The 16,482-nt window shown below is 53.0% G+C and overlaps 3 protein-coding genes across 3 annotated transcripts; 2 read left to right on the top strand and 1 right to left on the bottom strand.

The window, feature by feature from the left end:
* Positions 1–676: 676 nt before the first annotated feature.
* GCG54_00013506 (putative endo-beta-1 4-glucanase D) lies at positions 677–2,341 on the top strand (the record flags this gene model as incomplete). The annotated part of the gene is made up of 2 exons (XM_045413359.1): positions 677–854; positions 972–2,341. The coding sequence occupies 2 exons, from the start codon at positions 677–679 to the stop codon at positions 2,339–2,341; spliced, it is 1,548 nt and encodes a 515-aa protein (XP_045266331.1).
* Positions 2,342–7,935: 5,594 nt separating this feature from the next.
* On the bottom strand, positions 7,936–10,033 carry GCG54_00013505 (uncharacterized protein; the record flags this gene model as incomplete). The annotated part of the gene is made up of 6 exons (XM_045413358.1): positions 7,936–8,194; positions 8,273–8,536; positions 8,990–9,219; positions 9,271–9,673; positions 9,721–9,937; positions 10,003–10,033. 6 exons carry the CDS (start codon positions 10,031–10,033, stop codon positions 7,936–7,938), a joined length of 1,404 nt encoding a protein of 467 aa, XP_045266330.1.
* A 4,492-nt stretch (positions 10,034–14,525) lies between these two features.
* Positions 14,526–16,162, top strand: GCG54_00013504 (uncharacterized protein; the record flags this gene model as incomplete). Its single annotated transcript, XM_045413357.1, has 2 exons — positions 14,526–14,665; positions 14,740–16,162. The coding sequence occupies 2 exons, from the start codon at positions 14,526–14,528 to the stop codon at positions 16,160–16,162; spliced, it is 1,563 nt and encodes a 520-aa protein (XP_045266329.1).
* Between the last annotated feature and the right edge of the window lie 320 nt (positions 16,163–16,482).

Here is a 16,482-nt window from a genome sequence, read left to right as displayed (position 1 = left end):
GTCTCTCCCTGACCTGAGTCCCTCTCTTACCCTCTCCCAGTCCAGTCCCAAGACCATCCAAACGCTCCTAGCCCTCCCGTGGACCAGGCACCATGACTCCATCCAACAGGATGACGAGGGCGGCTGCAAAGCCCTGGCTCCCCTGCTTTTTTAAAATCGGGCCTAGTTTTTGGCTGACTTGTCATGGAAGGCCGGGGTTGTGGTCTGTTGGTTGGATGATATAAACCCATCGAGGCATCTCGCCCTCGATAACGGGCCTCCCTTCTTGCTCTCCTGGCTCCATCGACTTTCTGTACACCACAGCTGGCCGCTGATACCACACTCCCTTCTTGTTCGTCTCTGCTCAGTCTGAACGAACGTTCCATTCCTTATACAGAAAACATATCTTGGGCCAAGTCCTTTTTTTGCACTTGCCCTTCATTCACTCCACTTCTTCTCATCGAGAAAAGTTGCTGTTGAACAGTCCGCTCCTTGCATACACACATCGTCTAAGCCAAGCGCTTGAACAACCCATTCACGGTCCTTCCCTCTAGACTTTCGAACCCTTTTCGACCTCGACCAAACTTCGATCTCGGAAACTTCGACTCTCAGCAGGCCTGCTACAGAAATATCGCATTCGATCAGCATCACTTCTTGCACAAAAGTCACAACAGGATACCCACCTTTTTTGCCCACCATGCAGTTCCTCACCGTCGCCCTGGCCATGGCCTCCGTCGCCAACGCCCACACCATGCTCTCCAAGCTCTACATCAACGGCGAGTCTGAGGGAGATGCCACCTGTATCCGTACTCCCATGGAGGGTGACATCGCCACCTCTCCCGTCGCCGGCCTGACCAGCGACGACATGGCTTGCGGTAAGTTCTATTCCTGATCCATCGTGCTTCTAGCGTCTCCACCAAAATCCCAGACGACGCTCAGACTTACACGCATCCAAAAACAACATCATGAGATTGATACTGACGCACTCGCAGGCAAGGATGGTGCCAACGCCGTCGCCTACGTCTGCCCCGCCGCCGGCAGCTCCAAGCTCACCTTCGAGTTCCGCCAGTGGCCCGACGCCCGCCAGTCCGGCTCCATCGACCCGTCCCACAGGGGTCCCGTCTCCGTCTACCTCAAGAAGGTCGACGACATGTTCACCTCCGCCGCCGCCGGCTCCGGCTGGTTCAAGATCTGGGACGACGGTCTCGACAGCGAGGGCAAGTGGGGTGTCGACAGGCTCATCGCCAACAACGGTCTCCTGACCGTCGAGCTCCCCTCCGGCCTCCCCGCCGGTTACTACCTCGCCCGTCCCGAGATTCTCGCCCTGCACCAGGCCGTCTCCCTCAAGGACCCCCAGTACTACGTCGGCTGCGCCCAGATCTACATCGAGGACGGCCCCTCCGGATCCCTCGACATCCCCTCCGAGTACGCCGTCAGCATCCCCGGCTACGTCGACGGCTCCGAGCCCGGCAACAACTGGAACCTCTACGACAGCTCCCAGAACCCCTCCTCCACCTACACTGTCCCCGGCCCCAAGCCCTACAGCCCCAGCGGCTCCTCCTCCGGCGTCATGGCTCTCGCAGCCAAGGACATCGAGGGCGCCGTCCCCTCCAACTGCCTCCTGAAGGTTGGCAACTGGTGCGGTGTCCCCCTCGAGACCTACAGCACGCAGGTGGGCTGCTGGGACCAGGTCGACGCTTGCTACGCCCAGGGTGAGAAGTGCTTCGCCTCCGCTCCCCCCACCGGCTCCAAGAACTGCGACGCCTGGAACTCGGGCATGTGCAAGGTCATCTCCGACCAGTGCACCGCCGGCAACTGGAACGGTCCCCCGGAGAACCAGATCTCTGCCTCCACCGTCCCCGCCCCTGGTGCCATCCCCGAAGCCGTGAACCTCGCCCTCCTCGGCTCCTCCGCCTCCTCCAACACCGGTTCCTCCGCCGCCTCCTCTGCTGCCCCCGTCGCTTCCACCCCCGTCGCTTCCTCCACCCCCGTCGCCGCCGCCTCCGCCCCTGCCGCCTCCGCCGAGTACGCCGCCGAGGACCCCGTCGCCACCTCTTCCGCCCCCGCTGTCAAGCCCACCGCCGTCGCCTCCTCCGCTGCTCCCGCCCCCCCCAGCGCCACCGGCGGCGCGTCCAACGTCTCCACCGACGGTAAGTGCGGCACCGCCGCCAACGGCCAGACCTGCTCCGGCAGCGGCTTCGGATACTGCTGCTCGCCCATGGGCACCTGCGGCAGCAGCATGCGCCACTGCGGCTGCGGCTGCGACTCCGCCTTCGGCCTCTGCCTCGACAAGTACCAGAACAAGGGCGGCAACAGCAAGCGCCACGTCGCTGCTCACGCCAAGGCTCACCGCCGCCACTAGATGGTTGGCTGAGCTGCTCTTCCAACGCCTTTTTCACTCGCATCACGTTTTCATCGACGTTATGTGGCATTATGACGATATGAAAGATTCATTCAAAAAGAGACACCAACTTTCGCTTCGACAAACTCTGTACTTTAGGGACCAAACTGGGCTTTTTGGGGAGATGGGGAGAAGTTATTTTTTCAACGGGCATACCATTCACACAACGGCCGGGTAGCATTCAAGTTTTCATCCTTTTTTGAGAAGAGCAATGTGTAAAACACGGGAACGGAACGAGACAAAAGGGTGACACACGTCGTATCTCTTGCATTGGGTTTCTGGTGTTTTGTATTCCTTGTTTCTTCGTGCCATTCTTGTACATACTCTGTATCCATTCAAGACCAAAACATTTCTATGGGAAACTTCATACGCTCGTTGCCAAGTTGATGTGACGATATCGCGCATAATGCTGTAGTCTGACGGCCCTTCGTTGGACTGCTAGATTGGCATGAAATAAGCATACGCTCCCTCCTTACGTGCGTCCCATGGACTCTCTTCTCTATGGAGTTTTACAAAAGGCAAAAGGCAAAAGTTCTAGATCAAGTTCTAGTAATTGTCTTTCATGCATGTCATTCTCTCCTTTCGGCCGCTGTTTCGGCGCCAGGTCCGGAAGACAACCCCACATCGCCGTGTCGATGACGGCTGAGTGCGGTATAAACCGGGCTGTAAAGATCAGGCAGCTAAGCGTAAACGAGCTGTCACTATCTCCCTTTATTTGACCACGGCTGAAGGTCGAACTGAGGATGCAGTACAATGTACGTCATCTGAGTATCACACTGATACTTCAGAGATCAGGTTTGATCCCCCTGTCTGCGGATGTCTTCATCGCAGGCCTAGAGGTGTTAATGAGATTGAATGATCAATCGAGGATGTTTACTTATACGTTCATTCAATGATATTTGAAGCCCTGCAGTGGATCGTGAAAGGACGGAGCTTGTGCTTCCTCTGGCTGTGTCTCGGTATGTTGAGCAGTATCTCGAAGCTGCCTATTTGATAACCAATGTTACTGTGGTTTGTTCAGCGACCTAGCATCGTTTGTCATCTCTTTCATTCTTCCGTTATTTTGTGGGAATACACGCAAGATGGATAGATGTATCTGACGGATACGTAAGATCCAGCTGGGAGTCGGGTCTTTGGTTGAACAATCAAGTCAGTTCACTAAGCTTAAACATTGACATGCTGGTGGTTCTGGGTGCCATTTGCCCCGTGGCTTTGTTTGATGCGCCTTTTGTTTGGTATATATATAATACTTCGTTTAGCGTAGGATATTACAGTTGGTGGTTAGGAGGAGACGTGCTTCGACAGTGACAGCCCGGCGATTAGCATCTCCTGTGGGAGCTATAAAACGGCAATGTCTATGTTGTTATTTCACAACGTATCGAATTTAATTCCTCTAAAGCCTGTCTGTATCCAGATAGAGACATCAAACAATGAGAAGCGCCTCTTTCGACAGCACTCCAGTAAGCCAGTGGCGGTTTGACCTTGAGGGGATAGACTGCAACTATGAGTAAAGCTTTGCCCCTGAGAAACCCCATGAATGATTGCGAAATACACCCGTGAGCTTGATGGATTATAGAGGCGTCAGACGACACATGGGAGTCTGGACTGAAGTTGATTTGATCTCAGACAGTGAGAACAATTCAGGGGATGACGGGATTGATCGGTTCTCTTTTTCGCAGTATGATGGAGTTTGAAGGGAACCCATTTACCTGTTCTCTTGGGGGAACATATGATACCTTCTTTATATGATGTAAATGCCCTGCAGTCGGAGGCAACTCCAGTCCGCTTGGGAGCAAGGCAGAGCTTGACTGTACACCTTGGTCGGAGCATCTCGATCTGTCCTATGCAAGACTTGTCTCGCCCATTCTATGAAACAGTCATAAGCGTGTACTATCGCGCCACTATTCGACCGAAACCAACAATACATTCGTTGCTCAGAGTGCATCTTAAATATGAGTAACAATGCTGTGTAATGGAAGACTTTCCGGCCTAAAGACGACGGCTTTCGGCCACGAAGTAGTGCGTTTACTCCAGAGGCTTCATGTATTCCCGATGTTGGAATCGTTCATCTCTAGCACATTTGTAGAATAGTTGAGAAGAACTGCTGGATGATTAGGGGAGTTTGGACGGCGAAGGTAATTTCGGCTCAGTCTCTGAGCATGATGACAGTATCAGGTTTGAGCCCGCTCGTAGTATGTGATAATTATAACCCGAGAGAAGGTCCAGTCATTCGTCTGATGAGACAGACGTTGGGGAACGGGGCAGAAAAGCATGAATGCGTCCCTTTTTATACCCTCGTATCAATGTCGTTTCCATGGCTGACAGGATTTCTCACGTGCTCTGGGTAGTGATTTGGTAAGGGGCTGTCTAATTCATATAAATGAATTCCCGCGATACCATAATAGCAATATCAATAACCATGTACTCTATCCAATGCCTCGCGGTTCTAGAATGGTTCGAACCATCTTGGAACCTCCCTACCCGTAGTAAAGACACCCGCCGGGTGTTAGTTGCGTATCAATGTTCCAAAGACCGTGAAGACTGTCGTCTTTGATATGTACATCTCGACTCACTGCATACGAGCAAAATAAGCGTCCAAACAGCCTGAAGAGCCAAGACCTTCTTCAAATGGGGCCCCTATCACGAGCACATATAGATCTCGGCGTCCTGGTCACGGCAGAAGCCGGCCGCTTCTGAAGCGGTGTATCTGTGGCATTTAGAGCTACACAGATGTGACCTTTTAGTTCTCGCATTTTCTCTCACGATGTCAATGCCCTCGAGATGTTCGAAAGGCCTTAGTTTCTGTGTTAATGTCAAAGATGAGGAATGCCAAGTGTGTTTTAATGTGCCATGACAGATGGTGGGTGTCTATTTAGTATACCATTCAGACAACTCGATTCGCTCGGACAAGCAAATTTTATGCCCAGGTCTGTGTCATCATCTGCAGAAGATTGAACTGTACTCGATACCCCAGAACTAAGGGCGCAGACCAACGGGTGAATTCATGCTCGTATCATCGACTCTGTCGCTCGCCAGTCTCTCGCGCTTATAGCCAGAAATACCCTCACAAAACACAGTGACTTGGCTCACAGATCACAAGAAGGGAACCCCATAAGAAGAAAACTTCGGAATTGCGACCCGAGCTTCCTTTAATCCACGGCAAACATGACTTTCATCTAGTTTATTCGTTCATGGGACAGGCAGCTTGGACGCGAGGCTTTATACGATGGCCCTCGCCTACCACACATTCAAGGGCGGAGCTGGTAGGGCTGGACTTGCTTCATCGAATGCTGCAGGAGGAAATCGTCCTTAGGGAACTTTACTCGGAATGGTGCGAGAGAGAGCTGTATATATGCAAGCCATCACGATCCACATTCTTTTTCGGCGAGAAATGTTTCTAGGGTACACCGTGTGCTCTCTTGGTCATTCGAAAGCCCATTGTCTCGTCACATCTATAATGTTCCGGCATGAAACGCTCGAAAGATTCTTGCCCGCTCACTTCGTACTCGTATGTAACGGCGAGCTTGAAGGAAGACGATGGTTGCCGTCACGCCTGCTAGGATCGATGCTTCCTCGTCTACACGGACATGAAGAGCTTGTAGACTAGCTACTATTGGAATTTGAGGAGCAACCACGATGTCCCCGATGATTGCTCTGAAGTTTTCCAACGACAAGTCCGCTGATAAGTATCCACCATTCTGAGTGCGGTCCTCGTTCTCGTTGACACCAGAATGGGATGACTACTTAAAGATGGACGTGAATCCTAGGATTACCCACCGGAGAACCCGCCAATACGTTACGGAGGTGCTCAGGTGCGGCATCATGGATCCGAAGACACCGAGAGGCAAGCCAATATCTCGCAACAGATCTGCATGGCTGTGGCCAATCTGTGATACTTGAAAATGACTGCGTTATTCTTGCTGATACTCCAAATAGATGGTAAACGACAAAGGGGATGGGAACTGAAGCACGTGGATGCCTCGATTTCATTGGCGTCAAGTACGGAGTACGGGATTGGAGCTCCTCGCCGATGGTTGAGGATATGGACACTCGCTTGCAGGCAAAAGACGCAAAGATGATTGAAAATGAATATACCATGCAGCTAGTAATTTTGTCATAGTTGCAGCTGGTTGTGTCTGACAGCTGCATGTCGCCCTGGGAGAGACGGCTTGAGCTGCGATAGGGTGGTTAGCACTTTGAACACCTGGATTGGGCGAGAGAACTTTCAGATGGAATGCCAGCAAGAGTGACCAGACATTACAAATAAGTTTGAGTGAGCTGAAAGCACCGACAGCAGCAGCAACAAGTGCGATCGAAACCCAGGTCCTGGTTTCCGGGCCTTGCCTGCGTAGAACCATAGTCTTGGGAGTTGAGGTAGCATGAGGGAGTGGTGCGCGAATTACAAGTCTCTCTAGACACCATAAGTTCATCGAATAAGGTGACGGCAGAAGTGAAGGTAATCAGCGCTTGTAATTATGACTTGAGCCACGGCTTCAGGAAGCCTCGGTCAAAATGTTGGTCAACCATATCAAGACTGGTCGTGGATTCTTGAAAGAGCGAACAAAAGACTCCAATGGCGACGACAATAGGACATGATGATCTTGCGGCCGTAGCAAACGTTTGAGGATTGAAACAAGTGGTTTATACGATCTTCATGTATGGGAATGTAGACGGCGTCTACTCGATCAATCGACGAGTTTCCTTCAGTTCGACGATGGGGTTTGACAGAGCTGGTCAATGTTGTCAGAGCATTGCGATTCGCTAGAGTCGCTCATTCAGAGCGCGAGGCGTTCAGACAGTGACCATGATATCGTCGATTGGGTAACTTTGCACTCATTCATTCATGTCTTGCCAAGCGACCGATCACGAAATCTCTATAGCCAAAGAAAGATGTCATAAGTCATAATAATGGTGTTACAGTATCTAGTCCCCGTCTGAGCCGGTTTCTCGCACCCGCCCTAAGCGAAACCCTTTGAGCCCGGAAAGAAAAGAGAAAAAAGTATCCATCGCAGTGTCCGCTCAACATACAGAAAATGGCAAAAGATATAGAGACCGACCAACGTGGGACTCGAACCCACAACCTTCAGCTATCAACCCTGAGACCCCGCTCTAGGTAGGAGGCTGACGCGCTACCATTGCGCCAGCCGGCCAAGTGAAGCGAATTGACTCGCTGTTGACGTCAGGCGGACAGAGCCTACTTATGTAGCTTGCAGTGGGTAGCTGCGTGGGGTCGTGCGTGCGTGCGCGCTGTCACAGCTTGAGCTTGTGGAGCTTGCGTGAAGTTTCGTGGCAAAGCTGTTTGCGCCAGAGGTAGTATGAACAAGTTCTGGCAAATTTTGAAGTTAGAATTGATGCCATGACGGTCCGAGACTCAAATTGTGTTTTGGCAGGAAGGCGATTCGCTTCTGCCTTCCCCGGTGCGCCTGTTAAACAATTGGTGGAAGCCTAACTGAAAAAAGCTCTCACTATCCGTCTCTGCGAGGCATCTCGCCAGGCAGGCAACCAAGGCACTCTACCATGCCTTCGCGAATTCGACTACTCTACTCAGCGCATCCTCATTCGTGCCCTATCTTTTCGACAGGTGGCTCATAAGCTATACAAACAGCAGTGGCATAATCCCCATCATGGCTAATCGTGATCTTGGCCTCCTGCGCCCGCTCGCCCTCCTTCGCACCCTTGATCACAGCCACAGGCGGCCCGCTCCCGTTCGCGTTCGCCTGCCCCTCGACCAGCGTCTTTCTCAAGATGGTAATGTCGTGGAAGGTCAGGCGTCTCTGAATGTGTGCCTTGATCGTAGCCTCTTTCGCGGCGAATCTGCATGAGACGGGCGGAGACCTGTTGTCAGCTCAACGAGCCCTGCTAGACAGGTGGAGTTGGATACGGTGTGCGTACCTTCCAGCCACGAATGAGGCCTTCTTCCACAACTGTTTTTGCGCCCTCAAGTCTTCGATGCCGTTTTCTCGGAATCTAAGGGGATTTGACGGGGTGTTGTTCTCTGATCCGCTTGGAATCAGGTGCAATTCATCTTTGGTGAATATACGCTCGATGAATCTTGGCCCGCGGGGGGTTGCCAAAATTCGGGCAATGCGGGAGATTTGGCAAATGTCATTCCCAATATTGAAGGGAAAGGGAAATGCCCTCGGGCTCATGGTAACCCTGCACTGCACAACACCCGAGTGAGGCAGCAACTCAGGTCGTGAACAGAGAGAAGAAGTACACATGATGGCTGACGGGTTCGCAAGGTGAGCACGGGGACAATGAGCTATTCCTTATCAAGACTAGTGCATTGCGATAACCAGCTATCGGGCGATAGCGATAGCGATAAGAACGACAGCTACGTCATCCTCTGCCTGGTTGACAAAATGGGATATTACCGTCTCTCCTACGCATGGGTGACCAAAAGAATGCTATTTACATGCCATCCCACCAATGACCCAGTTGTCATAGCAATTTTGAAAGCAAATTTTCGATGCCCACGCCCTTCCGTGGGTCCTTTTTTTCCTCTTAACACCTCGTTTGTACCTGTTCTTGACTCTATTGGTGCTTCTGTGAACAACACCCAGGTCAGAGGTTGCTTGTCTGGTAGGTTGTTGCGGATTCTGAATCTACTGGTCGTCGGCCAAAAGAGGGGCACGCTCCTGGTCGGCCGGAGCGGAGCGGCGGGGCCAGGAGTACTCCTTGCCAGACCAAGCTGGGTAGGCAATGACGAGGGTCGAGACGAAGAGGACGGCCATGATGGTGAAGGCAAAGATCCACTGGAAGGCAATAACCTTGTCGTAGAACTGAGCAACACCGATGGCGGCGGACAAAACGCTGAGAGAGAAACCCATGGTGTAATCCTGCGACGGGTTAGTTGAGTGGGCTGAGAAGTCGTCTCCTGCCAAACTTACCTTGTAGATGGTGATGAAGAAGCCACCGTAGACAAGGATGGACCAAATGAAGATGTTGCCGAAGATGCGGGCAACGAGGTTGTCGGGGTCGTGGACCATGATCGCACCGTTCCAGTAGATGGCAACAAAAGTCCATGCCAAGGGAGCAGACACGACGGGCCAGTGGATGAAACGAGGATATGTGTTGTGGCGGAAGTACAGCGAAGACAGGTTGGCGAAGTTGATGATCAAGATGAGCTCGGCCCAGACGAAGTGGGAGCGCACGAACAGCATGACGAAGGCGAAGTGGAGCAGGTTGTGGAAGACGAAGTGAGAGCCGACGCTGGCAGCAGCGTTCACGTAATCGGTGTTGCTGGAGAAGAGATGGGCGACGTAGCCGATCTGGAGGATGAAAAGAACAATCCTAAGATAGTCAATACCAGGAACCGTCTTGCGTTCTTCCAAACTTACCAGTAGATATCAACAATGGTCGCGTTCAGAGTGAAGGCGGTGCGGTACAGGTAGTTCTGATCCCATATTCTCCTCCGGATCGTGAAGCCATCGTGAGGCTCGTTGGTGACGTAGTACAGGGTGACGACCAGGGCGAGAAGCCAAGACAAGATGGTCAGGACTTTGTATGTCGTGATGGACCCAGCGCTATGAGACTCCTTCTTAGAGAAGGGGTTCACTGGGGCAGATTAGCAAGCTGTAGTAGGTGCAGGATAAGACGACGACGATAAGACGACGACGTACATGCGTTGATACGCTCCGAGGCGGTAGGCATCGTGACGCGAGCTCGTAAATCGCAAGGTGGTGAAATAAGTCGAATTCGTTCCCAGCGATCCTCAATCCACAGTCAGCTTTCAATGAAGCTATTGTTGGTTGTGCAGCGAGGTCGTGTTGGAAGCAGGAAAGATGGCGCATGTTGGATGGGCGGCAGGCGGGTAGCATTTAAACGAGCAGGTAAAGAAACATGGATGGCAGCTGGGATGCGAAATCTGCGGGGAAGCAACTCGCCACAGGCACATTAGCGTGTAACGCAGATGCAAGAGACGTACCTTCCCTGGTGCAGGCCGGAAAGGAAGGTAGGTGCTGAGGGCGTGGGCTGCATGTACATCGGCTTCTCCTTCTCTTTCACTTTCATTAACGTGCGTGGGCCGCCTGCCTTACAACTCCACGTCCGCGATAGCCACGCCCCCCACGACGACACTACGCTTTCCAATTGGGAACTGGCAACTACTGTGTGTGGTCCCCAACAAGACTCCCGCCCTGGCCATGGCCACATGCTGCTCATGATCCAAGGTTGACCGTGTCAGGAGCATGACCCAATCCTGAGGTGCACGACAGAAGCTTGGAAAAGGACGGGCAGGGACAGCGAGCAAATGAGACGGGATGGGGCTTGTGTGTGCTTGTTTGGACGCCTCGCTTGGCTGGGTAGGCTATGGGTTGGCTGCTTGCTGACACCTGAGGCCAAGGACCATCCTACTACCGATTGGATACGGTCTGCAGCACGTAAGGCAGGTGTATGGGTGACCTGCTCTGCTCGGTCGGTGGATGGATCTTTTGAGGCCTTGAATCGAGGCATTCACCAGTGTTGTAGCTGGTAGCTGGTATACGTGCCTACGTACAGTACACATGAGCGACGGGCAAGCGCTTTGAATCGGGATCGGCCCTGCGTTTGGCGGTTCAACAACATGATACAAGGAGTCCGCTGGCCGTAGCCAATGCATTGGCGGTCGACTGGCCGATCTAGCCCCGGCTAACCCTGTTTGTTGCTCTTCCCTGTCCGTTTAGCAGCCACACTTTAAGGTCAGTAGTCGCGAAGGTCAAGATGGCGAGCTGTCGTCAGAGCTGACGATTCTTGTATGCCTTCAAGCACTGAACGGTTCCCAAGGCAAGCCACCCGGCCTGCTGCGCAGTAGCTGGTCTCGTCCCGTTCATGTACAATACAACCCTTGTTTGTTTGTACCCCCCTCTACATGAATCGCCTCGTCATTTCTAAGACATGAAAATGTGTTCTACAGAAATTCTCAGATACGAAAATATGTTCTATAGAAATAAAGTAAGTACTGACTAGAGACAGTCTCTTAACGAGGTACCACGCCTACAAACTTACAGGGGTTCGATTGTAGACACCCATCACAGTCACTGTACCCGTACCTTGATGGGGTGATACAACAGCCACTCCCACCTTGCCTAGCACTGAAGAGGTGGAACAGCTCCAGGATTCGAAGGCCGTGGCATGGGGGTGCCAAGACAACGAAAGATGGAGCGCAAGCCACAGACAGACCTGCGACACGAGCTAAGAAAAGCAAGAGGCTGCATTGGGCCCTTCCAAGTACACTCACTTGCTGATAATTTTCGGTTGCGAGTACTGTAGGATGAGACCGAACGGCTCGACCTTGAACAGTGAGGAAATGAGGTGAAGCTGGAGCACACGCCAGGCGTTGCGCGGCAGGTGTGGAGCGCATTGCAGCTGCAGTCCGATGGCTGACAGGGGGCAAGACGCCGCGGAGGGCCATCCGTGATTGGGTCATCCTTGCACAAGTATGACGACTTTCCGCAACCTCGCGTCTTGAGCCCAGTGACCCCCCTCCATCCCGATCCCCATGCTTCAGGGCCACTTTTTCCCGCTCCAAAACTTCTCCATCGCCTCTCTCCGAGGTGCACTGACATTCGTCCCTGCAACCGCCGAGCCCGTCGTCGTCTCCAGCGTCGCTATTGTTGTCATTGAGAAGCGTTGGAGGCGACACCGTCAGTCTCTGGGCATTGATTGCACCGGACCGGCTTGCTAGCGGAGCATCGTGTTCTCTTCGTGGGCGCTCATGTCAATGGACTGGCAAACTACTTCGTCCATCAGCCACCACCACCTGCCTCGTTTTCTACACTTTCACAGCTGACAGCAGGCCCAAGGGACACCCGTGTGTCAATTCTTCGGCACACCTTGCTTGGAACCTTGGAGGAAACGGGACCCTTGCTTGCCATCCGCCGACACCATCATCATCACCTCATAGCTTCCCCTCCTGGGCTGACGTCCAGCAATGCTTACCAGACGGCGGGTCTGCCCTGCACCTGTGAGGGTGTCGTTGCCTCTTCCTCCAAACTCGACTTCCGCGAATGCAGCATCGGCGCAACCATCGCATCTGGACAGACTCCAGTCACTGCTGCACACCCGTCGTCCAATTCTCCAATGGAACGGGACGCCGTTCGAGAGGGGGGCGGAAGCTATGGTAGCGCCGCACACCAACACCACCACCACTGAACCCAGCCAACCTAGCTAACTCTACCGACTACCTCACACACCGCTCTCTGATGTTCTTTCTCCCTCAGTCAGAAATTGTCACAAATTGACCATCAGCAGAACTTTGACCGAGCCCCATTTCGCCTGATTTCGGCATGTTACCTATGTTTCTGCTTCTTCCAACGGTCGTGCTTCGCCTCCAGCTGCGGTTTGCAAGAGAAAAGAAACATCCATCGGCCCACTGCACGTCTCATGCCACTCGCTCTATTCTTGGCAAACCAGCCGGGCTGGTCTCGACCCAGAGCTCGTCCTCCTGCAGCTACCTACCTACGACACGGTGCGCGGCTGGCTCCAAAGCCAACGAAACCGTGTCGCTACACGAGGTACTTCTACCATGTCGATACATCCCCACGTCACCGCACCTTTTTCTCCGGCTTCTGGGCTAAATTGCGGGGCAACGCCAGCCACGGTCACCTGGCCCATCCTCGACACACCCGACCTTGCCTGCCCCTCACGTCCCGATTGTGATGACAGCATTCGCGATCCAACCGCCCGAGCATGGAGAGACAACTGGCGCTGTAACTACCGACTGCCTGCCGCAAATCACAGCTCACATTTCCACGCTGGCGAAGGAATCACATCTCGATTTCGGCGCCTCTTGGACTCTTCCGAGATGTGGCGGTTAAGCGAATGCTCGAATTATTGTAAGGTATCTTGTTTGGCTCGATGTACGGCTATTTTCTCTATCCCCGGGTCTCCTTTTCCCAATGCGCGTTGCAGTTCTCCAAAAGTTGATGGGAAGTTTCCCCAGCTTTCTCATACCATTTTTGGACCACCCTTGGACCCTCGATCTTGTTTGCACATCCTCGAGTGGGATAGTTGCTACCAAAGGCGTCAGCCCGGGGCTCGAAATTTCTACCTGGGGCCATCTTCTTACCCTGAAATACCGATCTCCAGCATCGTTTAACCTAGCCAAACTCCTTGCTACTCTTCGCGACGATGGTGAACCATCCAGGCTTTGTTGAGAACCCCAACTTGATCTTGATACGAGATCGAAAATCCCCGTCTCTCTTGTAAGGCTGCCGTACCTCTTGACTTGCTCGTCTTCTCCTATCCTGGTACCCTTTTCGGCGACGATCGATGAAATCGCCTCGTCGGCAGCCGTCTGCAACCCTCGGTGAGGCTTCGGTCTCCGACCACGCGGCGCCGGTGATTCGCTTGGGGCAATCGGGCCCGCGAACTCTGACGGTTTTGTGTAAGGTATCTTGCCGAAGCCGGCTATGGACTCTGTCGCCCGTTTTTCTTTGTAACGACCTCCGCTTTCCGGCGACCAGCCGTTTGGACGGTGAGGACTCATTTTGCGTGTTGTGGGGGTTTGATGGGTCGTTCTTCTTGCGTTGCCCGTTGATTCACCTTCGCCCTGAGAGCCTGCGTTTGCAGCCATCTTTATGCGACTATGCTGGAACCGCTTTGCCCGAGGCAGGCAGGTCATCTGTACTGGAATTTCCGAGCAGATGGAATTGCCAAATCGAACGCGGCCGCGCAACCCAATGGAGGCGACTCCACTAGGTTTTGTATCTTGTGAGTGGTGGTTTGGGCGCGAAGACCATTTCCATTCGTGCCCGACGACGTTCAGTGGCCGGCTGTGCATGCAGCTGCAACTTACAAAGTACGAAATCCGCTGCTCCTCGCTGATTGGTCTTGAAAGTACTATACTTATGGACGGAATACTATGAAATTCCAATTTCCAATTTTTTGGGTCGCGTCCCATGAGGCGTCCGCGTTCCATGAGGCGGATTCAAAACGGAGAGCCTTGCCAACAAAGCTCTCGAAAATGAGCCTCAACAGCGCCCCAAGGTAGTTCGCCTTGGGCTGTGCGGCCTTTTTCTGGGAGGGGTTTCGCTCAACAGTTTGTGGTGCCATGTCCTTATGAATGAAACGATGGCGCTGCCTTGACGGAGGCCGGAATCCTATTCTTCACCATCACTCTTGTTCGATGCCAGGGAAGTCGAGGAACCCACGGAAAGCACAATTAATGAATAACAAAACGAGAGCCCGACGAAAGCCGCAGGGGGAATGGGAAAGGTTGAAGCCTATCATCTGTGAGCTGTACGCAAGCAAAACCCTCGAGGAGGTGAGGGAAATCCTACAGAACGATCACAATATTCAAGCCACGTCGGTTATACTCTGTTTCTGCGAGGGGGACTTGGAGCTGATTCTCTTCTCAGAAAGCGACAGTTGGTTTACAGGCTAGAGAAATGGGGAATGAGAAAATACAACATCGGAGAACCCGAGAGCTCAGCCAGCCCAGAAAGCCAAGGCGGCAGCGAATACAGCTCTCTCGAAGACCAGGACTGCGAGGCCAAGTGTGCCATCGAACATGACATTCCGCCTGGGGACTTTGAATATCAGCATCAAGTACCTTTGGCTATTCAGGCTGCAGAGGTTCTGCTCGCCGTTTGCGACACCGAGGGCGCGTGGATTGAGTACTACAACGCAGGTACAGGTGCGAATGGACGACTAGACCTGATAGCTCTTGCTCGATCTGCCGAGACAAAGGAACAGCGCAAAGCTACCTTGCGCCTGTTGGAGGAACACATCCCCCCTTCCTGGAGCGGAAAAGATTTAGCACAGCACCGCCTCCTGCATGCTCTTGTTCGCGACCCTATAAAGGACGAAGCGGGAAATATGACACAGCCTGCCGCCAACTTCATCTCGAGCATCACAGCCGCCGTCGACAACTTCTTGTCCCCAGTTGGAGGGTCGATCAACTTGATCCACTACATTCTCCTCGACAACTTCATCGTGACGCATCGGGAAATACTCGCGGAGGTAGATAGGTTGCGGCTGGGATCAGTCATCAATACTATTGACTCCCGGGTCTTGAATGGCGGCATCGAAAACCAGGTGCAGGCTGGCAGCTTTTCCAACCAAGCGCCTTCGTCACCGACCATGCATGTTATCCGGCAATGCCTCGCATGGTGCCACACAAAGCTTTACGGCATATCCAGCAACATCATCAACGTAGCGCTGCTTACTCTTGACATCCAACCTGACCAATACCAAGAGGCATGGAAGAACCTCTTCGAGCTATACGGCACGCTATGGGGCACACTTAGAGAGCAGTGCACGATCGAAGGCGACTGGCCGGAGTGGGCGAGCCTGTCCATCGAGGCCATGCATCTGTCTCATGCAGAGGTTTTGGCGAGTGTCTGCTGGCTTTTGGTCTATCCCAAAGACTTTGATGATTCCGATTTCTCTGTTCCCAGCGAAGATGAGGGCGGCCTATTCATGAGATCCAGACTGACGTCTCATGTGGCTCTCCATCATGCAGACAACGTCTTGTGGATGGGTTTCCGTAATGCGCTCGTGCGGTTCAACAGACCTACCGTCGCGGATACTGAAGAGAACAAGGCATTCAAAGACGCTGCCATGGACTCGTTGAGGGCTTTCGTCAAGGCCACACTCACACTCAATGGACCGGATAGGGGCGATGAACTGGGTGAGAACGATGACCCCAGCGCGGCACTGATGCCAAGCCTGCCCTTGGGCGGAGAGCTGATGACGGTGCAGAACGACAGCTGGTCCTCCGCCCTTTGTGTTGATGCCTCCACGGGGGGTTTCATCCCAGCTTCTTCGTCTTTTGCTGTTTCGCCTCAGATGGCTGCGTAGCGCTGGTGTTGCTTCTTGTTGTATTCTTTTGGTCTTTCGTTACTATTTAGTGCTGTCAATAATTTTCAGCAAGAATTTCCGTAACAATTTCTCATCTTTCAGCGTTCCGTTCCTATTTGTGAAGGTGAAGCATGATGTGCAGCCATTTGGACCCAGTGATTTGATGGCGTTATTGCTAGATTCGAAGTAGGCGGTCACCTCTTCCACACTCCTTCATCGTGACCGTATGTCGCTGCGATACTTCTGAGCCAATGAGAGACGCAGCCAGACATATGAATTGGCGAGGAAGTCATGCGGAATTCCACGACTTTCTTTCTCGA

The sequence above is a fragment of the Colletotrichum gloeosporioides genome, assembly GCF_011800055.1.
Source record: "Colletotrichum gloeosporioides strain Lc1 chromosome Unknown consensus_31, whole genome shotgun sequence".
Classification (NCBI taxonomy): domain Eukaryota; kingdom Fungi; phylum Ascomycota; class Sordariomycetes; order Glomerellales; family Glomerellaceae; genus Colletotrichum; species Colletotrichum gloeosporioides.
The sequence above is the reverse complement of the archived record's forward strand: the minus strand, read 5'-3'. Positions and strand labels throughout refer to the sequence as shown.